Genomic DNA, 23,562 nt, shown 5'->3' on the forward strand with positions numbered 1-23,562 from the left:
CCCGTCTACCACTCATTTTAAATGATGTACTAGTCATGCATAATATACTGTTAAAATCAGAACATCACAAACTGAAAAGCGACCATTGGTGGAGATACTGTTGCTAAGTAAAACAGATGAAATATAAACATAAAGGGCTCTAATTACCAGGGCGTATTTTACACTAAAGATTGGTGAACTACAATTTGGTATTTTGCACCCGAGTTAGTATACAGACACCAAATCCCTCATGAAGTCTCTTCCAGCAGCTGTTTTCATTTATATCCTATTATATTATATCGGAGTCATACTTAATGTGTCTGCTTAACAGGCTTACTGTGCGCATTACAGACATATTGCCAAATACAGCAGATGTACAGAATAATACAACTTTAGGTTATTCTCCCTCACAACCACAGCGCCTGAGATTATTATACATAAAGAACAAAGCTCTGGCACTACTACAAACAAAAACATCTTGCTCATGGTCCTCTAAGCATCATGCACTGTTTATCAAAAGGTCACAGGATGGCACAGCTGCGCACATAAGGTATGGGACTCCAAATATTTTGCAAAATTTATAGGGTTCCCCAGCTTTCATAACATGGTTTTATTTTTGCGGGGAAAAAAAGTGTCACTCTTAACTGCTGCATTGTCACAATACTACAACTTAACAGTTTAAAATCCTTGCATTTGTGTATGTGTATATATATATATATGTATATATATATATACACATAAAACTTGAACTGGATCCAATCCTGGGGTCCTGTCTGTCCTGTTTTCACTCTCTACCATGTGCTCCCCTTTGCTGGGAGCATACAGGCAGAGCCTTGCTCCACCACACACAGACATGTGTATTTGTCGTCCACCTCCACAGCCATTGTACAACTGTAGGCTGAGGAGGGGAGCATAAAGGGAGGGCTCCAGGATCGTGCTCAGAGCCCACTGGGCATCGGGAACCCCAAGGTGAGTGCATATGGGATTGGGGTGCTTCAATTGGGTGCCCACCGTGCCCACAATTGAACTGTTGTGTGTCTGGGCTGGGGGACTACAGGGCAGAGGAAACTAGCATTAGCGCTCTGTGTCGTCCACCCCCACTGAAGTGCTTTTAAAAAAAAAATTATAAATGTATTTTATTTGTATATTTATTTATTTAAAAAACGCGGCTAATGGTCCCTGGGGACGTTTGTGAGGTCTGGCCAGTGTGGTAGGGGATGCGAGCCAGGCGCTCAGGTCCCCCATGCCCTGAAGGCAGAGACCATCTGGGCGAAGGCCTTCGACTGCAAGGCCCGCAACCCTCTCGCCCCGAGGTGCTGTGAGGTCATGGGGGACCGGTGGGCGTCATCTAGCTCACTGGACCATCTTCCTTATGTGGTTGGGGCAGGGGCAGCGGGCCTCGTGCCTCGTGCTCGTGCCCCCCACCCTGAAGCCAGAGACCCCCTGAAGCCAGAGACCCTCTGGGTGGGGGGCGCCGAATGCAAAGCCCGTGACCCCTGCCCCAGAGGTGCTACGAGGTCCTGGGGGAGGGCGTCCTCCAGGTCCGTCGTCTTTGTGTGGTTGGGTGAAGGGCAGCTAGCCTCGCACTCGGCAGTCCCACCCTGAAGGCAGAGACCCTCGGGCGAACCCCGCCCCAGAGGTGCTGTGAGGTCCTGGGCAGGGTGTACGATCCTCTGCCACTATAGAGCGGAGGCCATCAGGGAGGGACGCCGAGCACGTGGCTTGTGCACCCAGCCACGAGGAGCTGTGAGGTCTGTGGTTGGAGGCGCGAGCCTCGCGCTGGTCGCCCCCTGCCCGATGATCCATGGTCCTGTAGTGGGGTGGGGGGTGCTAGCCTCGTGCTTGGCGTCCTCATGCCCTGAAGAGCAGAGGACACCCACTGCGAAGCTCGAGTCCTACACCCCTGTGACCATAACATACTGTGAGGCCTAGGGTGAGTGATGGGACAGGAGGCGCAAACATCACCCCCATGCCCTGAAGAGCTGTGAGGCCTCAGGAGGAGCGATGTTTTACTATTTCTATTGCAAATATGCACCTTTGCCATCCTCCCCCCTTTCTCAAATTAAACATATTTTGCACAAAACATACAAACAGACCTCAGATAATACTTTTCAAAGTACAATACACAAACATTATGCTCTGGATGGCATAGGGAAAAGTCATATAGACATTGGTATAGAGAAACTACATTACTGTATAGTTATAAAAACTGACTATGAGGGTCATTCTGACCCCGGCGGTCAGAGACCGCCGGGGCCAGGGTCGGCGGGAGCACCGCCGACAGACCGGCGGTGCCCCGCAGGGCATTCTGACCGCGGCGGTTCGGCCGCGGTCAGATGCGGGAAACCGGCGGTCTCCCACCGGTTTCCCGCTGCCCTGCAGAATCCTCCATGGCGGCGGAGCGCGCTCCGCCGCCTTGGGGATTCTGACACCCCCTACCGCCATCCTGTTCCTGGCGGGTCTCCCGCCAGGAACAGGATGGCGGTAGGGGGTGCTGCGGGCCCCTGGGGGCCCCTGCAGTGCCCATGCCAATGGCATGGGCACTGCAGGGGCCCCCGTAAGAGGGCCCCACAAAGTATTTCAGTGTCTGCTTTGCAGACACTGAAATACGCGACGGGTGCCACTGCACCCGTCGCACCTTCCCACTACGCCGGCTCAATTCTGAGCCGGCGTCCTCGTGGGAAGGTTGATTTGCCCTGGGCTGGCGGGCGGCCTTTTGGCGGCCGCCCGCCAGCCCAGGGCAAATCCCAAAATACCCTCAGCGGTCTTTCGACCGCGGAGCGGTATTTTGGTGGGGGAAGTCTGGCGGGCGGCCTCCGCCACCCGCCGGACTTAGAATCACCCCCTATGTTTATTTACCTTAAGTAGGAGCTGGGTTGCTTCACCAGTTTGCGCTCTGCCCTTCATATTTTTCTTCTTGATTGTCTGGGGTAGCCCTGCCCTCCGCAACTTCAATACGCAGCTCACCAAAAGAGTCTTGTGAATGTGTTTGTGTGTATGATACCCTTGGGGGGATTTTATACTTGTTACGACATGCTGATTATGCACAGGCATTGTAGAGGGGTGGGCTCAGAAATATATTATGCTTTATGATTACATTTTCATAACATAGGAATGTTTAAACCATTCACTGTGTCACCTGGGGGGCTGTCACTTTCTACTTTGACATCTGCTAATCAGGTATGGTGTCCCCTAACTTCCAAACCGTGGTTGAAAGTTCATTGTTTGACGTAAGCAGTAACAAGCAAGCCAGATAAGATAATAGGGGCAGTGGGTAGCAGCTCCTCTAGAAACTTTGTATCGGCATTAAGACCCCTGCGTGACCGATCAGGCCTCACTTATCTGTCCCTTACACACATCCTTAAGACTACTGTGTTTTTTAAAGGTCATGGTTTATGGCAGGATACACCCTCGATGACCCTTTCTATACATGTGGGGCTTTTAAAAAAAGATCACCATCGTACACTCCTTCTAGGTTATGCAGTGCTCGGGGAGGGAGGTTGGGGGCTATATAGTTCCACTGCTCCTCCCTCTGAGGAGCACACTACAGCTGCACCACCGTGACGGCATGAACATGCCCAGACTTGTTCTCCTAGGGGCAGAAACATGGTGCACCCCTGCACGGCCGCCATTTTACACACCACATAGACCTAGGTACTATGGCAAGGACCATGGCACGTGACTAGCACATGATCACATGATGTCACAACCCACATGACTCACCTACACCTACATCAGTTCTGGGGCGAACTCTTGGGGTGGGGGGAGGGATTATGGGGAGACACCAGAAGTCCCGGTAAAGGATATGATGTCACATCCGGGGCGGCACAACTGTCACTCTTGAGTTTGATGAGTAAAGGTATCCCTATCTTCTACTAATATCCGTATAATGCACAGTAGAAACTCTCATATAAGGTGCAGTTACGTTTGAAAATCATTGAATTTCTTTGGCAACACAATTGACTTACCACCCTGTGTTGTTGGTTTAGTAGTCACACGTAAATCAGTTGTGTTATTAACAGTGCTGTGGATACTTCTCCTACTTTCAATTCCATCACACAACATTGGTGCACCCACATGTGTGGGCGCATTTGTGTTCTTACACATACTTCCTACATCATCCCATAACCAGTCCGTGGGTTGTGGGGTGTCTTCCTGTCCACTTTTTGTACCTTATCAATGAAGAATTCTGTTACATCTGGACATTCTATTAAAATGCCATATCTTTTTGTCACTTAACAAGGCAGATTTATTATAAACCTCAACCACTTGCACTGGCTCTGAAAACTTGCAATCTTATTTCCTTGCTTTGTGTCCCCTCTTTACTCTCACCTGGTCTCTCTGTGTTAAATGCACTTTCTTCACACCATGTCTTTTGTCATAGTAAGCCTTGAACAGTTCCTGCATTTTCATTATGTTACTTTTGACCATTTGCTGTATACTTCCATGTTTCTCCAAGCCATATTGTCTTTCCTAAACTGTTCCCTTTTAAAATCCTAAATGGACTACACCACGTTCTTTTAGGTGTTATCCTAAATGCCCAGACTGTGCTACTCAACTCCGTTACCCAATCGCGACTCACATTAATTATTGCTTGTACCCTGCCCATCATCACCCTGTTCAAGCGTTCTACGATACCATTAGCAGAAGTATGATAAACTGGAGTTTTCTTTTTGTTAATCCCATTCCTGTTCAGCAATTTTACATACTTATCAGAACTAAATTGCGGTCCGTTGTCACTTAATATGGACTTGGGGGGCGTGGCTTCGGGCGTCAAGATGGCGGTCGCACTCTAAAAGTGCTCCGGACCCCTCCGTCATCCACCAGCAGAAGCCCCCACCATCCTGCACTCAAATTCACCCTGACAATCCCTGGTTGAGAGGTGAGTCGGAGGGGGCGGCGAGTGCCGAGTGAGCGCAGCAAAGGAGCAGTGGTGGTGCCGAGGGAGGTGCGGAGGCCGGAACCAGAGGTGGTTTGGGGCCTTGGAGGGACACAAGCCTGTGCAACAGAGGAGCGGGAAGAAGCTGCAGCTGGTCCTGGGTCCACCCCAGTGGGCGAGACGAGGCCGGGGCCTGGGCGCTGAACAGAGGTGTTGAGGCAGCGACTTCCCTGACTGCCCCCCGGAGGTACTGTTGGAGGCCCAACGGTGGTGACCGGGAGCCCTGAGTGTGTGGCTGACAGGTGGAGGCCCCAACGAGCAAGGTTATGAGCCTCGCGGCTGCCCCGGTGAGAGGGAGCCCGGAGAGCTGGGTCTACAGGTGGGAGAGCCACCGAGAGAACTGCTGTGGCTGGGTTAGGCCCCGCATCCGGGGGTGCCCTGTTGGGTGGAGAGCGAGGTGAGCGAGGTGCGATAGGGGGTGCCAGAGGTGAAGGAGTCTCAACTCCTCCCCCCTTCCTGGAATCCGTTGCTTCTGCGGTACCGGGTGGCACCGATTGAGGCGGCCCTGAGAGGGGAATCATAACGTGCCAGGCGAAGCTTCGGGGTGCCTACCTGGCCCAGTGAGACAATATGGGGTAGGACAGAGCTGGGAGGCAGCCTCTGACGACCCAGCAGCGGATTGACCAGTTCACCACACAGGCACCACCCCTAGGGTGCAGGAGACCTGGCATTCGGGGGGTCTGCACTGGATGGAGTGAGCGCAATCCTCCAGGCCATCCAGTCCTCGCAGCTTGTAGGAGAAACCAAAATTGGTGAGGTGCTTGACACGTGGGCTTGTTGCGGCAAGACCTCCAGACTGCAGTGGATCGAATTATGGAGGTAGAAGGCCGTGTTTCCCAAGCGGAAGACTAAAGTGGCCCAGTTGCTGACCCGAACAGGCGAGCTGCACCGCCGTGCAGAAGACGCGGAGAACCGCTCCAGGAGCAACAACCTGTGCTTCGTCGGCTTCCCGGAGGGGGCGGAGGCGAGCCAAGCGCTTGAGTTCTTGGATTGCTAAATTCGATCCTGGATGCCAGAGCAGCGTCTCTCCCCCTGGTTTGCAATCGAACAAGCGCACAGGGCGCTTGCACCCAGACCCCCACCTGGTGGACCAAAGGGACCAATAATCGCCCGATTCCTGAGCTTTAAGGACAGTGATATCATCCAGGCCTTTTTGCGGCAAGACCTCCAGACTGCAGTGGATCGAATTACGGAGGTAGAAGGCCGTGTTTCCCAAGCGGAAGACTAAAGTGGCCCAGTTGCTGACCCGAACAGGCGAGTTGCACCGCCGTGCAGAAGACGCGGAGAACCGCTCCAGGAGCAACAACCTGCGCTTCGTCAGCTTCCCGGAGGGGGTGGAGGCGAGCCAAGCGCTTGTGTTCTTGGAGAGCTGAATTCGATCCTGGATGCCAGAGCAGCGTCTCTCCCCCTGGTTTGCAGTCGAACAAGCGCACAGGGCGCTTGCACCCAGACCCCCACCTGGTGGACCAAAGAGACCAATAATCGCCCGATTCCTGAACTTTAAGGACTGTGATATCATCCTTAGAGAGGCCAGACTCTATCCAGACCCCCGATGGGAAAACCACAGGATTACACTTGTGAGGTCCAGGCTCGGCGCTGCTCGTACGAGAGTGTCAAGCAAAAACTCAGGACGATGCAGCTCACATATATGCTCCTCTTCCCTGCTCACCTGAAAGTCCTCATGGATGGGATGTCCTTTTTCTTTGAGTCCCCGGAGGCGGCATGGGACTTGCTGACTGAGGAGGGTGGTTTGGCTCAGAGGGGTCCCTCCCGGACTGCGGGGGACTCCTTGGGTCGCGGCTCTGCTGCCGCAACAGGCACGTGAGGGGGACGCAGACCCACCAGGTCCCGCCGCAGGAGGCGGAGTGGTCCAGGCAGCCCCAGTGACCGGGATTCGGAGCAGGGGCCCAGTCGCCCGACAGGAGAGAATCCCCTGGACACCCCTGGGGTCCAGGGGCCCGCACGAGCAGAGGAGGAAGATAGTCTCAGCCAGACTCCTGCGCTCAACTGATGGGTGGAAATGTGGCCTCGGGCCAGTGTACTCACTAGAGGGCGCATCCTTCCTGGCAGTGGCTGGTGCGGATGGGTGGGGCTAGGTTGCAGATAATACGGCTGAATGGAGGGGTCCACCACTCCACACCAATGACAGGCCATTTGGTCTTCAGGTTCTAGTTGGGTCTTTGGGCGACAGATGCTTCAGGGGTAGAAGTATGGGGTGTGGCGGTTGGGGAGAGGGGAGTTACTTACAAGACTCTGTTGTGATATTTCAGTATGGTTCAACTGTTGTCACTTTACCTTTTCCTTATTTTTGGGTGGTCACTCCTGGGCCCACTGGCGGGCATGCGACACAAAACTTCATTGGTGCACCCCACACGTGGCCCCCATTGATGCAGGTCCTTTTATGGAACGTGAACGGGCTCCTGGACAAGATCAAAAGATCTGCGGTTTTTAATACTCTTTGCAGTTATGCCCCTTCCGTGGTTCTGCTCCAGGAGACTCATCTGCTGGGCACTAAATGCCCCATGCTCACACGGGGGGATACAATCAAGTCTACCATGCAGGGTTTTCCATGGGCTCCAGGGGGGTGGCGGTTAAACTGGAGAGAACCTTGGCCTGTGTGAGGTATGGCGAATATGGCACCCCAGAAACCGGCAGTACACTCATGCTTCGGCGGCACACCATACGAATGCAAGGATTCATCTCATCTTTATGCCAGCACTAGATGTTGCCAGTGTCACTGGGGCAGAGATATTGCCACACGGGGTCTCTGACCATGCACCGTTGCAAATCCGTTTGGGGGGGTAAAGACCCCACCCAGGGCCCGATGTGGCGTCTGAACGCCTGGCATCTCCAGGATAGAGATTATACCCAAGCGGTGAAAGATCACCTCACTCAGTATTTTGAGCACAATCTGGAGTCGGTGCAAACACCGGGCACAGTCTGGGCGGCTTGCAATGCCACCCTCAGGTGGCAAGCTAAACACCTCCTACGCATATGGGAGCGGGCACGTTTCCTTAAGGTATCAGACCTTGAGGCCAGGGCACTACGACTCGAGCGTCAGCTCGCTGTCTCTGCGCAAGCCTCCACATCGAGGCAACTTACCCTGGCCAGGGAAGAGATTAGGCTCTCTGTTCTTGAGACAGCAAAACATATCTGGCGAGCCTCAGCAGCCCAGGGCCAAAAATGGGAAGCTTTTGCATTGGCTGGATTATCCCTGAGATAGTTGACGAGTCAGGAGCTTTTTCCAAAACCCCTAGCGAAATTGCGCAGAGCTTCGCCAACTACTATGCGCAACTTTACGCAGAGCGGCCCCAGCTGCAGTCAGAAAGGGAGAGCCCCCCCTATTGGGAGATGTTGTCCTCCCAAGGCTTTCACCGGTGGAAAGGTGCAATCTGGACGAGGCCATTAGCCTCGAGGAGGTGGGGGATGCGATTGCGAAGCTAACACTGGGTAAGACGCAGGGCCCGGACGGCTTCCCGGCGGAACTTTATAGTAAAGGTGGCGATATCCAAGGCCCCCACTTGCTCGCTATGTATGAGGAGGCCGAGGAGACGGGCGGCTTTACCTCGGGCATCGATTAAGCCACCATAGTGGTTATTCCCAAGACTCACCCCCATCACAGTATTGCTCTGCCTACTGCCCCATCTCCCTTCTCAATACTGAGATCGAGGTATTGTCCACGATCCTCGCAACCAGGTTGAAAGGACTGCTGCCCTCGCTGATTCACCCAGATCAATGTGGCTGCATGCCTACGCGAAGCACAAGGCACTACATTAGGCGCCTGCATGTAGCATTGTCTCATCGTGGCATCCTGACCCCTCCATTGGCTCTCCTCCTACTGGACTTCGAGAAAGCTTTCGATACTGTGGACTGGACTTACCTGGACCAGGTATTATTGAGCAATGGGCTGGACCCAGGTTTCGCGAAACTCCTCTATTCCAACCCGACTGCGTGAGTGTAGGTGAACGGAGTGACCTCAGATCGTTCCCCATCCGACGGGCCACCCGCCAGGGGTGTCCCCTGCCCCCGCTTATCTTCGCATTGGCAATAGAACCCTTGGCAAAGTTACTGAGGGAGGAACCCCTGATAGATGGATGGTCTTGTCCTGTGGGGCGGGAAGACCGCGTGGCACTTTATGCGGACAACATGCTTCTTTTTCTGGCCAACCCTGCCCACAGCAGTCCCCGGACACTGCAGATCCTGGGCCTTTTCTCCAAGGCCTCCGGTTTGACTCTCAACCTAGCAAGTCCCTGCTGGTGCCTTTGCACTCTTCCAGAGATTGTATGGACTGGCAGCAGGGCATCCCTATCAGGCGTAACAGCTTCAAATATCTGGGTATGCAGGTGGCCTTGTTGCCAGAGCTGGCCTGGACGCTTAACGTCTCCCCACTCACCCGACGGGTCAGGGAGGATCTTCAGTGCTGGCAGACCATGCCCCTTAACCTGCCAGGCAGAATAGCACTCTATAAAATGATGATCCTCTCCAGGTTCCTTTATCTGATGCAGAGTTTCCCTTACCCAGTGCCTTGGAAATGGTTCAGAGAAATGGAAGCAGTAGTGCAACAGTTTTTGTGGTGCGGTACGCGACCCAGGCTAGCCCTTGGCATTTGCCAGAGGGATGTTTATGAGGGTGGACCGGGGATGTCGAACATCTATTATTATTATCTCGCAGTGCACCTGCTGGTGATAAATGACTGGATGGAGGGGGGCTGGTCAGGCCCGGCATACCAACTGAAACTCCAGACGATGGGTTACCCCAAGGTGCTTGATGCGCTCTATGGCCGTCCCGTCCCCCGTGTAATCCCGGATGTGACAGGGGTGGTTTTGATGGGTTGGCATGAGGCCTAGAAGGTGTCGGGTTGGTGGGGCCGTCTCACCCAGCAGACTCCATTGTGGCACGGGGGTGGTTGGCGGAAGTCTCGGCCTTGGAGGGATTTCAAAGATGGGACCTCATTGGAATCTCCTTACTTGGTGATGTCTGGGAGGGGTCGCACATGCAATCCTTTGAAGAGCTTCAACTGCACCTTTCACTTAATAGGACCCAGTTCCATAGGTATCTGCAACTCTGGCATGCGCTGCACGTATACGTCCGGGTGGGGGAGATCCTTCCTGAGTTCAGTCCCATAGAGGCAAAGGTGCTGATAAGGGGTCTGGGTGGGGAGGGTGTCGCCGATCTACCGCTCCCTAGTTATTAACACATCTCAGTTGATGGACAAGCTCCGTTGGAGGTGGGAGGAGTGGCTGGGCCCCATGGAGGAAGAGGACTGGAGGGAGGCACTGATGGCCCCTAGGGCTGTGACCATGACCACCCGCTTTCGGGTGTTACAGACATACTACCTGCACATAACCTACCTCACGCCCATTAGACTACATGGGGTGAGCCTCAGACCCCACGCTAACTGTCCCCGATGTTCTGGCCCTGAAGCTGATTTCTATCATATGGTGTGGTCCTGCTCGATCATTGCCACTTACTGGAGAATGGTGGTGACTGAGATTTCCCGGGTCTTACAGGAGGAGGTGGTCACGGCCCCATTGCCGCTCTTATTGGGGGTCATGGAGGGAGTAGGGTCTAATAGAGTCTAATGGATCGAATCTTCCAGGGAGTGGCATGTCTGTTGGCCAAAAGAGACATTTTGACAGATTGGAAAGCGAAGGCGGCACCGACGTTGGCCAAATGGCGCCGTGGGGTGGACTGGTGTGCCCAGCGAGAGAAACTTGTATATGAAGCGAGAGGATGCCCAAACAAGTACAGGAGAGTGTGGGGGAAGTGGGAGGCCACCTGGAGTGCCAGGTCCGCGCCTGGTCCGTAAGCGGCCTGTTATAGGGAGCAAGTCATGACAGGAGCTAACTATCATTCAAAATGTGTCTGTGCTAACTATATTTGATGAACAGTGCTGCATGGTAGCTTCCTCGGGGTGCGGGATGCAACCTGTTTTGTATTGTGTATTTACCTGTTCTTGCAAAAAAACAATAAAGTTCTTTATAAAAAAAAATACGGACTTGGATATGCCTTCTCTTAGAAATATATTTTCAAGAAAATAAATAATTGCCTTGGTATCTATACCTTCCGACACTTCAATCTCCGGCCATTTAAAAGAATGGTCAATGGCTATCATTGCATACCCAGGCACTCCCTAATCATCTAAAATGGGTTATAAAATGTCTATAGCCACTTCTTCCCATGGCTGTTCTAGATACCTCTGTTCTCCCAGAGATGGTCTAGGCATAGATTGAGCTTTGTCTGAGTTGACACATAACTCGCAGTTCCTTACAAATCATTCTGCATCTACATCCATGCCAGGTCACTAGTAGGTTGATTTTACTCTTTTTTTCATTTTACAATACTAAGATGTCCCTCATGATTTATGTCTAAAATTCTCAATCTCAGTCCTTCAGGAGCCACTAATCTGTCCCACCCTAAGAACATATCCTGCTTCATTAATAGATAATTCATCTTTATATCCCACAACTCCTTGCGTTCCTCCAGTAACTAGTTTTAACCGGCCAGCCTTTGGTAATGAACTGTCTAACCAATGCCAATGTTTCATCTTTCTTGTATTTTGGTTCCCATTCTTCTTTTAATATAGCATTCTTGCCTTCCTCAACCATTGCTGTGCTGTTGTTATCCCACTCTATATTTGTCTGTTCATCATTTGGCAAAGGTGAACAATTCAAATTATCTGCCACTTTGTTAGTTTTCACAGGTAACTATTCCATATCATATATAAAATCCAGTAATCTCAAGTTCATTCTTGCAATACGTGGGGAAGCGACGGATAATGCCTTCCGATGTGAGAACCTTAACCAATGGTTTATGGTCTGTACGGAGGGTGAAGTTCGTTCCCCAGATATACTGTCTAAATGTTTCCATTGCCCGCACCACAGCTAACATTTATTTTTCAATTACCAAAACTTTTTCTATAGCCGGGAACAATGATCGGGCGCATATGCCACAGTACATTCTTCTCCTGTTCCAGATATTTTAGTTAACACAGTTCCCAGAACCTTTACACTAGTGTCTGTGGTTATAATACAATGTGTACCTATTGCAAATCCCTGCAAGGGAACCACAGTACATATATCTTGTTTAATATTCTGAAAATCAACTTGAAGTTCTTCGGCCCAATTGAATTCTTGTTTCACCTTTAACAATTGCCTCATTCTATATGTTTTAATGGCAAAGGTTTTTTTGAAAGTTTGTATAAAATTCTGTAATGCCTAGAAAGGTCATGACTTCCTCCTTGGATGTTAGGGCAGGACCATCTCTAATAGCCTTAATAATGTCCTTTATTCCTATAAACCATCACTAACCACTTCGTGACCAAGATATGTTACAGATTTTAATGCAGACTTACATTTCTTCAGTTCAGCCTTCAATCCATTGCTGGACAATATCTCTACCACCAATTTTAATCTTGAATTATGTACCTGCTTGTCTCAGCCCATTACCCTTATATCATCCTGAAAGTATGTCACTCCCCCAGTGCCTTTGAAAAGTTTGTACATCAGGCACTGAAAACCACAGCCACTGATGCAAGGCCAAATGGCAGTTTTCAAATGATTCTATAACACCTGAAGGGAGTGATAAACCCAGTAAGATTTCTGCTAGGTGGATGCAATTGGAGCTGGTGATAGACTCACATTAAATCTATAGTTGAAAACCAGGGTATAACCTTAGCTTTCGACACAAGTTTGTCAATCCATGGTAGAGGAAACTTGTCAACAGCAATATTTTTATTCAGATGTCTGAGGTCAATGCATATTCTTAAGATACCATCAGATTTATGAGCTACTGTAAGTGGGGGAGGGAGGCATCTTGGACTCACCACTGGTTCTAGAATTAATTTACTTTCTAAGGTATTTAATTCCTTCAGGACACTTTCTCTGACACACATGAGTATATTCTTGACCACATGACTGGTACTGCCCCCTCTTTTAACATATTTCTTTGGACAACCCCATTCAATTTTCCTGCTTTACCAGAAAAGACACTAGGAAATAATTTCTTTACTTCCTCCTCATCAGTCATACTTGGTTCACTAAGTAGCATTACTTGATCTCCACAATTTGGGTCTGGGATAATGCCAAAAGCTCCCTAATCAATCTATCTAAGTATTGATGGCCCTTTTTTCTGCCACATAAAATTTTGCTTTAGCGGATCTGTCTTTGAATTCAAAATCTAACTCCTTAAGACCCATCATGGGAATCTTCTCAACTGTGATGGTAACTGGGTGTATATCTGTGGGATTCAACTGGTCACCTAAAATTGTAGCAAACTTGTCTTCCCAAACAGAACGTTGTACTATGGTGTATAGAGACCCTGAGTCTGCTATAATTTGTATATGAACTCAGTTAACGTTTTTTTGTCACGCTTAGGCTTCTTCTTGGAGCTTATGTTCACATCGAATACTGCATCATCAATACTAACTAGCCCCTCATCGCTTGTGGAATCATCCTCTTCCTCTACATCTTTCCCATTATCCATCACACATTTAACTATATTTCTGTCACTTTTCTTCTTCCTGCACACTTTGGCGAAATGGCCAATGATTCCACAATGTTCCCATTTTGTTTTGATGGCAGGACAATTATTGTCCCTAGCAATATGGCCTCTGTTACCACACCTAAAACACACTGGCCTTTTGTCATCCCAATCAGGTTTGTTTTTTCCAGACTTTTTCCACCCTGCGTCTTCTTTCTACCTTCTTCTCATCTTCCTTAGAATTGGACACTTTGCAAACTGATTCATTTTCACTATCATTTTTTAAAGCAGCTTTAGCACACCTTTTGGACATTTCAGGCCAGATGTAGCAAAGGGTTTTTCCCATTCTGTGTCAATGGGAAAATGTGTTCGTACATATGGCCCTTCATCTCTCTTTACTATTGCCACTATTTCATTTGGAGGATAATCTCCACATGCCCATGGCTTGATTTGGATTCTCGCATTATTAGAGTGCATTACAAACCAGTCTCTAATGAGATCATCATGTAAAGCCCCATATTTACAATTGATTGCTAGCTTCTTGTGCGCAGCTGCAAATTCTTCTGCTTATTAAGTCTTGGCTTGTTTCCTTGGGGAAAAAGTTTACCTCTCATTAGCCACGCAAACTGTTGGTTGGTAGCAAGCATTTATTTCATCCAGGGTATCTTCAAATGCATCAGCACTATCAGCCTGTCTTGTTTTCTTTTTCACCTGACTGTAGATGTGCAACCCTTCCGGACCAAGACAGCGTAGAAGAATGTGTTTCTTCCTAGAAGATGTAAACCCCTTATCATTCTCTTCCTCTAAAGCTGAAATGTAATTCATAAAGTATTCCTTCCAGTCTGACCATTTTAATAAAGGGTTGTCAGGCTGAGGAAAATATGGTGCTGGAGGAGTGAGGCAACAATTTTGAGAAGACATTCTGAATGTAATAGGTAAACCAATATCACTAGCTTCCCTAAGGTTGATACTTATGTTACTGTCAATATGTAAATCTTTATAAAAGCACCGTATGCTAATAAACATTTAATTTGAATGCTGCTGTAAACTGTAGAATAAATGTGTGCTAATCACCCTGCAATTATACAGTAAACCATTTAGTTAAAAAAATAAATGGTGTCGTAACACCGCAGTACGCATAAATATAGACGACAAAAGGGGTACACATCACTGTGATGCGCCTGTGACACTAATCCATTGTGACAATTGTCTGGACTCAATATGCAGAGTGCGTGTCACCAGAAACAGTAATAATGAATGGCAATTAATTGTACCTGTTCAATGTGTGCATCAATGGATGCACCTGTAATTATTTTCAGATGCGGCTGCAATTAATGGCCATGAATTGTAGCAGGATGGTGTGCACACCACTGGATGCACTGATAATTCTCACACAGTGTCAATTCATCTATATTTAAAGCTGAATGAATAGTTGCAATGCCCTGGGCGCTTCACTGGATACACCAGTCATAACACAAGAGGATTGCCAATAGTGTTGATACGGCATTAAGACATTCTAATACAATATGGCGTCTTGATGTGTGAGCGCATGTCTTATGTGTCCTGATGCCTTCCAACGTGACTCGTCATTCCTTACAATGTCACTGCACGTCACAGTTTCACGTCATAGTGGCGCTCCCTTGTGTTCCTCAGTACCTGCCGCATACGAGCCCAAGAACTAGTTATTCCCGAAATGTATTTTCTCCTCTCCTCTGAATATCGCTCTACCACGACAATAGGAGCACCCGGCTGTTCCCACTCACCACACCAGTATTTAAGCCTACACTCTGCTTTCTGGCCACCAGCGGCTGCAACCTTCAAAAGACATACTCGTTTAAGTTTGAGTGAAACACCTTTGTTGCCAATTTGTAGGAAGGATTCCGGACATGCAGGTGAGTTGCTTAGTATTTATTAATAGCAAGCCATCAAGATGTGCGTCTTCATTCACCGCTTGGACCCTTCAAATGACTCCCTGCTTCCTTCCATCCCAGCATTCCAGAACCTGAGGTATCCTGTTACCTGGACACAGGTAACTAGGATACCACATTAACGATTCCGGGGCCAGACCACATAGACGACAATGTTGGTCCGTGCTGTAATTGAGACGGCTGTAGTAATAAGTCCTCAAGGGTATTCTTCCAAATCTAAACCAAATCAATTGTCTTCTTGCATAAAGTGAAAAAGGGTAACTTAAATATACAGGCCAATTCAGAGGATCATAAACAAATACTGCCAGCTTGGCTAGTTGCTGAAGATCTTGGTCAATTAACCTCCCTTGTTTCGTTATAACTCATGAAAAATGCTTTGCGGCCATGGTCCCTCGGTGTAGCTCTCTGGCTTCCAAGGCTGCAGTTGCTTCTTCCAAATAGTGCTTCTATGAGGAGTACTTTTTTATTATACTCTCCCACAGTATATGTTTTAAAGAGTCTTCCTCAGCAACCTTTAGTGGTTTTGCCAGTGTACCTTTTCACTGTAATGTAATCATTGTATTCACTGTAATGTAATCATTGTAATCATTTTAATGTGACTCCAGACCTAGCCCAACTAAGTGTCAGGTATTTTGACCCATAGGCTCACCAAAACAAGGCCCCAAGCTTTCTGAGTAATGGTTCTGTCACACTGCAGACATTGATGTGCAAAGTTCCTGTAATTGCACTTTCTTTTATAACATTTTTGTGTTTGTTTCTTTCCTTTTTAGCATGCAAAGCATGACGTGTACTCCATCCCAGTACACATGCAATCTGAACACAAATGTTATTCACAGTGGAGAGAATAGCCCCATAGTGCACAACTTTTTTGTGATCGCCAAAACAGGTGTTTCCTGTTCCATCACAAAAGATGAATCAGTCAGTTTCACAAGGATAGATTTCTCCACTTATGGTTCCTTTTTAATATTATTATTGTTAGAGAAATGTCTTCTTTGTTGTAATCCACGACATGACTTTGGCATTTTTTAATTTCAGAAACATCATCGTATTTCATGCTGATGATTTTCTAAACAACATCTTCGGAATCCATACTTAACAATAAAACTCTGATGATTAACCCCGATGCATTTCGTGCCCCTATGGCCGTTCATCAGAGGGATAACTCTATAGAAATGAACAAAACATAGGTTTACCATTCGATTTTCAAAAGCTGTATAAAAAAAACAAAGTTCAGTATGTCGAAAAAACAATACAACAGAATCTGTAGGTCAAAAGCCCAATAGATTAGTAAATCATGTCAGGCTGATGTTTTGCCAACACCCACCTAAACCAAGCACTAGTCATGCATCTAAAATGTCTTGTACTAAAATTGTGATGATACCATGCAACTTTTAGTGTGTTACACTAAAGGATGTGAAATTGACAGAAACATGGGTGTCAAAAATAGGAAAGAACCGACACCAGTTTTTATGAAAAAACATATTGATGTCCTCCAACATCGAGAAAAACCAACAAAGCAGTTTTATTTAACTAGACGTCTGACAACAAATCGTGCACCAGGAACATCAAGGAATATAAAACAAGGAGGGGCAAAGGTAAAGAATAAAAATTAAGAAAAAATGACCTTACACGGCCATCCCAAGACCTAGTTAAGAAAATCTTTTTTCCCCTTGACAAAAGAACAGGTTAATGTATTGAACAAAGGTATGTCCTTTGTTTCTTTATGCAAGGCAAACCATCCAGAAACTGATATCAGTTTTTTAAATTTGTGAGAAACCTCAGGGTGAAATATGTTTTCTCTACTATCGAGAACACAAACATTTGCATGCATGATCCATTGTACAAAGAATTCAAATCACAATGTAACTCTATGCCACCTATTTCTTACAAGGATATTGACACATTTAAAACCATGATCACATAGATCTCGATTAAGTTAACTTTAACAAGAACAAAATCCACAATAATTGAACCAACAGAGTGGGGTATTCTAAATATTTTGACTACCATCCAAATATAAAGTTCCATTTGGCTGATAAAGGTGGTGCATTAGTGGTTATGAACAAATATTTCTACATGGAGAAAGTAACCAATCATGCTGCAAAGTAACAGGTTTACCTGACATTGAACCATGAGCAAACAGTGACTTTCCGGATTAGTCCAGATATCATCCTTGCTAAAAAAAAAATTGGAATATGAATTTTACTAACAGCTACATGGCTTATTAGTGGAATAAATGGGGGCCCCCAGTTATGCCAATATGTTCATGGCAAGGTTTGAACTCAAGTGGCGGCCGGTAATTTTAGGAGGGAGAGGGGCGGGCAGCACACTCACACTCATTTATTCACACACGCACGCACATCCATTCACAACACTCATCAACATTCACCTCATGGGCTGACCTTAGGTCTGCCAATGAGGGAAGGCAGCAGTCCCAACTTCGTCACAGAGTGGGATGGGGTCAGTGAGACTGCTGACCCCACCCCACCCCACTCTGTGGCGAGGTATCGAGGTATCACTGATTGACACTCGCCTTGGGCGCTTCAAGGCTTAAACCTGAAGCTCCCAGGTCGAAGTCAATGGGTGACGCTTCCCCTCGTCACCGAGGGAAGGGCCTCGAGGCACCTTTGCTGAGCTGAGGAGGTCACGCCCATAGGAGCTGTGACCTCTTTAGCCCACCAAAGTTCAGCTCAGACAGCCAGGAGTCTCCACAAATCGTGCATGTCTCGCTCCTGGCGGCCTGATCTCAACATGAAGAGTGTCTGTCAGGCTGACCTTAGCTCAGCCTGACAGGCACACTTCATGAGGGGCAAAAGGTGGAGGGGCGTGGCCCTCCACCCTATAAAGAGGGGCCGTGGCTGTTGAACTCATGAGGTTAAAAGGAAATTCCTCAAGCAATAAACTTTACAAGATCAAAAGGAAAGATTTTCGGTTCAAGGATATCGCTGAGCTATTTTAGAAAAAGCATAGGATAATTTGAAAGGTTCCACAGTGAGCGATTTGTTAATCAGTCAAACAAACGAAGTACGCTGAGATTGACTGTTGTGTGTGCAAATTCCACAGCAAGTACATCCATCAAAAAATAATCAAAAAGCATTGGGCTTTGCCAACCTATTTGCATAAAAACCTTTGTTCACTAGTGATCAAATAACTTATAGGAGACACTGACAATTACCAACAAGAATTAACACAGCCAAGGTGCTAGGAAACACAACAGTTCTGTCCATTGCAACATTGTTATACTTGACAATACAATTTTAAATCCAGGAGATAAGATCACATTAAAACATTCTTTATCTTGTGACAGCAAGAATTGTATATATGCATTAGAATGTCCCTGCTGGACGTTTTACATCAGAAAAGCAGAAAGAAAGATTAAAATACAAATTTCTGAACACAAAAGCAAGATAAGAAATCAAAACACGAAGTCCAGTCTTGGCCGAACATTGGAATGAACACAAGTATAATATTAGCCAGTTAAGCTTTGTAGCTTCTAAGCTAGTCTTGCCATCTCCAACAAGAACAGAAGATTGTTGCAAAAATAAATCAGGTGGATATAAGGTTTAAACACTCTTCAACCAACAAGGTTAAATGACTGGAAATGTCACCTTTTTTTGTACACACATGCTTTTTGCAAGAACTTTAATGTTTTAGGTTTCAATTACACCATATTTTGTCGTTCCAAAAAGGAGGTCATACAATGCTACTTTTACATGAACTTAGATAATTTCTAATGTTCATTACGGTCTCCCCTCTTTGCAATTAATTAATTACTGTACATGTGTGATTTTTCAGGCACACCAATGTTGTTTTTCTTTGAAGTCCTGTTTACTCATACAGTCAATGTGGCTTCTCTGTTTTCTTCCTCATTTCCCGTCTGGTCCCCTTTTTCTTTGAAATGGCAGTGTCGAAGTTAGGGTGGAGAGCTGATTCAGTTTTACACATTAAACTTACTAAATACAACCCACTCCAGGAGGGCGCCTGCGCTGGTGATGTCACACGAACTTGAAAAGTATGGGTTAGTGCTGGTGTTCGTATTTTCTTTACGAGCTCACATGGAATGATTGACACTCTGATAACTGGTATGAACAGGGATAGGAGCCACATGGGTATATGCTTTTTGTATCACAGTTGTTTTCAACAGTTTTTGTTTTGCAAGAAACACTGGGAGATAGTTTGTTTTGTGACTAACACAAACATTGCCACATGTTTATATCTCATTTACACACACATTTCTCCAGTTTCCGATGGTTAGATCACGTTTTACAAGTACTTTAGTAGAAAAATAAAGAATGGAAAGGCTTTAGTTGCACCCGTCAAGTAATATCATGAAAGAGTATTCAGCTTAGGTAGAGGAATATTCCTGTGAAAGGTTAATGTAGGATAACTGTCCTGATTAAGCCTCCTAACTTTTCTTTATCTTTTGTGCAATGTGCGAAAGGGTACAACACCAAATCACTAATCATCCTCTACTGTGCATGAATATTTACTTGTAGCACCTATTAAGACATTTATCCTTGATCCTGCTAGCTGCGATGACTGTGAGAATGTGTCTAGTTATTCCTGAATATGTTGCTTCTCATTGCTTTCACTTTCATCCTCTGTGCAGCCTGCAAAAGAATGTGATTGGGCCTATAGGAGCCAGAAGGATTGCTGAGGCACTGAAGAAGAACACCAGCCTCCAAGAACTTCTGTAAGCTTGCATATGTTGTTCTTATACAATGATCATGTGGGGAAGAGATACATTAAGTTGAGCTTGGGAATTTGTCCTGCTGCATGCCTCACACCACCACCAAGGATGCTCAGGTGGCATATTTGCACCCACACCTGCCTTTGAACTGTTAATCCTGTGGTATGTCTTGCTTCATTATATTAGAATATCGGGAGGTCTATTTGCACACTGTGCCTGCATTGGAACCAAATACTTCTCTAGCTTCGGTGTTGCGATAGTGGGCAACCCCTCATCAAATGTTTGCCTCCAACAAATGCACTTGCAAATACAGATTATCTTAGAGACCACCATTTTCAAACAGTAGTTACGTCTAAACTTATATATAGCAGTTAATACTGCCGATCACTGGTATGGTAGGGTACTTGTGCTAGAATGTTGGCACTAATAGGAGAATACTCTGTGAATGTCCCTGCAGAAGGTACAATTGTTACAGGGGTTAGGAGAGTGGAGTGTCAGATCCTAGTGGGTGATAGTAACTTAAAATAAATGGGGTAGCCGTTCTGCGTGGCAAGGTAGAGAAACAACCCCCATATTAAATTGTATTACCAAGTGAGTTCTCCCTCCGGTTTGTTTGATTATTGAATTGCAAGTGGAGAGACCCGACTCATAAAAACTTCTAGCTCCCTGTTATCTTGATTTGGTGAACATATTCATAGTGGTTAATACTGTTTTTGAGAAATTGAGTTGTTGGTTGACTGGGGTGTGAGCCGTGGTCCAGCAGCAACCACAGTCCTTGTTATGACGAGGCACAAGCCAACTGTAAGTTAACCTGTGCTCAACTATCTGGTAGCTTGGCACAGTGCAGGCAGCTTAAATCAGAGGCAATGGTAAAATATTTGTGCAACACTTTTAACAGTAATAATGTTAAAACACCACACAAAAAGCATCCCACATCAATTTAGAAAAATAGAACTTTCTTTAATAAATAAAACAGGACCAAAACATAAAAAATCCTATCAGTAGAACCGGGTATATTCAAGCTTAACATTTTCATCGAAAATAGCACCAAAATGCAAAAAGTGCCAATTGTGGATATCTTGACATGTTGTGGACCAGCTACAGGGACCCTGTTAGGCCAGCTGAACAAAGAACCTTAAATTCTGTTTTGCAAAGAATTGCGAGGATCTGTGCCAAAGATGCTTTGGGCAGCTATAGCAATGCGAAATGGACCGAGGCTGCGATGCGAGGTCATGAATCGTCGTTGAGGATCCCATCCACGAGGGCTTGTGATGCGAAGTCCGCATCAAGGATGCGTTGCGCAGTGGAGGTGATGTGTCGGTTCCGAGGAGCTGCGGCACTGCGTTGCAGAGTTGGTGTCATTGTCGAGACTGCCATTGACAAGAGATACGAGGTTCTAAACAGCAGCAGAGGTTCCAAAGGCGTTGCAGACTTCAGCAGTGATGCTGGTCTTTGTAACATGTCCAATCCACACAGCAGCAAAGATGCGTTGGTTCGACTTGGGGTTGCGCCGTGCAGCAGGACAGATGCATTGGTTCCATTGGATCCACAAAAACTGGCTGAACACCTTTATCTCACTTCCAAGGGTCCAGGACTGGGGTGGCACCCCTGGCAGTGTACACTCACAGATGACAGAGTCCAAATGCAGATTCAAGCTTGTTGGAAGCCTGTTATGTCCCTGAGGCTTCAGATCATAAGGCCAAACAACTAGCACTTGGAGTTGCTCTGGGTTCTAGGTTCAAAAGATGCAGTCCAATCCTCACCCCCAGCAAGAGGGCAACAGGATCCAGCAATCCAGGATCAGCAGTCCAGCAGAGTGGCAGTCTTTTCAGCAGCACAGCAACCCTTCTTCCTAGCAGAGTATCCACAGGTACAGAAGTATACTGACGTTGTGGTGTCTGAGGTCCAGTATTTATACCCAGTTGTGCCTTTGAAGTGAGGAAAAGCTTCTAGAGACATACCTTTGAAGTGTACAGGTACTCCCTCTTCCTGGCCCTGGTTCCAGGCCAACTACAGGGGGTATGCAGCCCTTGTGTGGAGACAGGACCAGCTTATTCAAATGTAAATGAGAGTGGGCACGAGTCTTCTCTCCCATCCTGCCAGTGATGGCCCATCCAGACACACCTAAGCTCCTTATTGTGTGTGGCTGTATAACAGGCAATACACAAAGACCAATTGTCAACTACACCCAGTCATGTGACCCAGAGACAGGCTGCAGACACCAGATGGCTAAGGCGAGAAAATGTCAAATTTCTAAAAGTGTCATTTTTAAAATTGCAGTTTAATATCGGACTTCACCATAAGTTAGGATTTTAAATTCCAATTCCAGAGACACCAAAATGAACTGGTTACCTGTCCCCATTTAGAAATTACACTTATAAAATACAATAAGGTAACTTTAATGTTATCTCATCAGCGATGTGGGCCTTTGCAGTAGTGAAAAATTAGTTTAGGAGTTGGGACATGTAAAACTTAAAAGTACATTTCCTACTCTAATACATTGCATTCTGCCCTCTGGGCTGTCCAGGGTTTAGCTTAGGGGTGACATATGTATTACAAAGAAGGGTTTGGGGCAGGCAAAAGATTTACTTTGCCAGGTTGATATGACAGTGTAAAACCACACACACACACACAGGCTGCAGTGGCAGTCCTGAGACATGTTCAGAGTGCTACGTAAGTGGGTGCCACAGTCAGTGCTACAGGCCCACTAGTAGCATTTAATTTACAGACCTTGGGCACAGGTAGTGCCACCTTACCAGGGGCGTACAAGTAAATTAAATATACTAATTGTGTTTAAGCCAATTGTGGCATAGTTAGCAGTGGTATTATTAGAACATGTATATGGTATCTCCTGCATTGTTCCCATGGCCTGTGTCATGGTATGTTCTTGTGAAATGTTGGGTTGTTTGTTCCTGACTGTGGCAGCTGTGAAGGTGCTTAGCATTCTAACTGTGGGAGCTGCTTCCATTGGCTGGAGTTTTCTTTTCCTGCAATAAACTTGCAGACTAATTTAATACTGGATTGTATTTACTTTCCATATTGGTGACGATTTGTTGAACTTCCCAGTTTCTTCATTTGGAAACCTCACCACAGTGGGTTTTCTTCAATCCTGCAACTCCTGTTCTCTAAGGTACTGTTAATGTGGTGTGTTTATGTTTGTAGTGGGGCTTTTTACTTTTTTGGGCCTCATTTTTATAATCCTTTCGGATTCATTGTTATCAGTGATATGGATTTTGTTTTTTGAACTTATGGTTTCCCCTGTTTGGTGACTTGTGCGAGCCTCCTCGCTCGTTTGCTTCAACTTAACTGCAAGCACCCATGCCTTCACGCATTTTTGCCTGGTTTCTTTTTGGCTCATAGCAACTGTGCCTGCATACACTCCTGCCTGCTACTCACTGGTTTCTTTTCAGCCCATAGCAGCCGTGAATTCAGTGCTCCTGGCTGCCACCTCGTCGGCCTCTCTTCTTCCTAGTACTGGGCTCCACTGGCTGCAGCTCATTGCTGTATTTCTCCCTGCATTGTACTTACCTGCAACTGCCCCTGTG

At 46.8% G+C, this 23,562-nt stretch overlaps 1 protein-coding gene across 1 annotated transcript in view; it reads left to right on the forward strand.

Moving 5' to 3' along the window:
• The window catches only part of NLRC3 (NLR family CARD domain containing 3), a 376,757-nt gene that overhangs the window by 165,439 nt on the left and 187,756 nt on the right, over positions 1–23,562 (forward strand). The window contains 1 exon segment of the mRNA XM_069209220.1: positions 19,937–20,020. Within this exon segment, the coding sequence (XP_069065321.1) occupies positions 19,937–20,020 (84 nt within the window).

The sequence above is a fragment of the Pleurodeles waltl genome, chromosome 10, assembly GCF_031143425.1.
Source record: "Pleurodeles waltl isolate 20211129_DDA chromosome 10, aPleWal1.hap1.20221129, whole genome shotgun sequence".
Lineage (NCBI taxonomy): Eukaryota > Metazoa > Chordata > Amphibia > Caudata > Salamandridae > Pleurodeles > Pleurodeles waltl.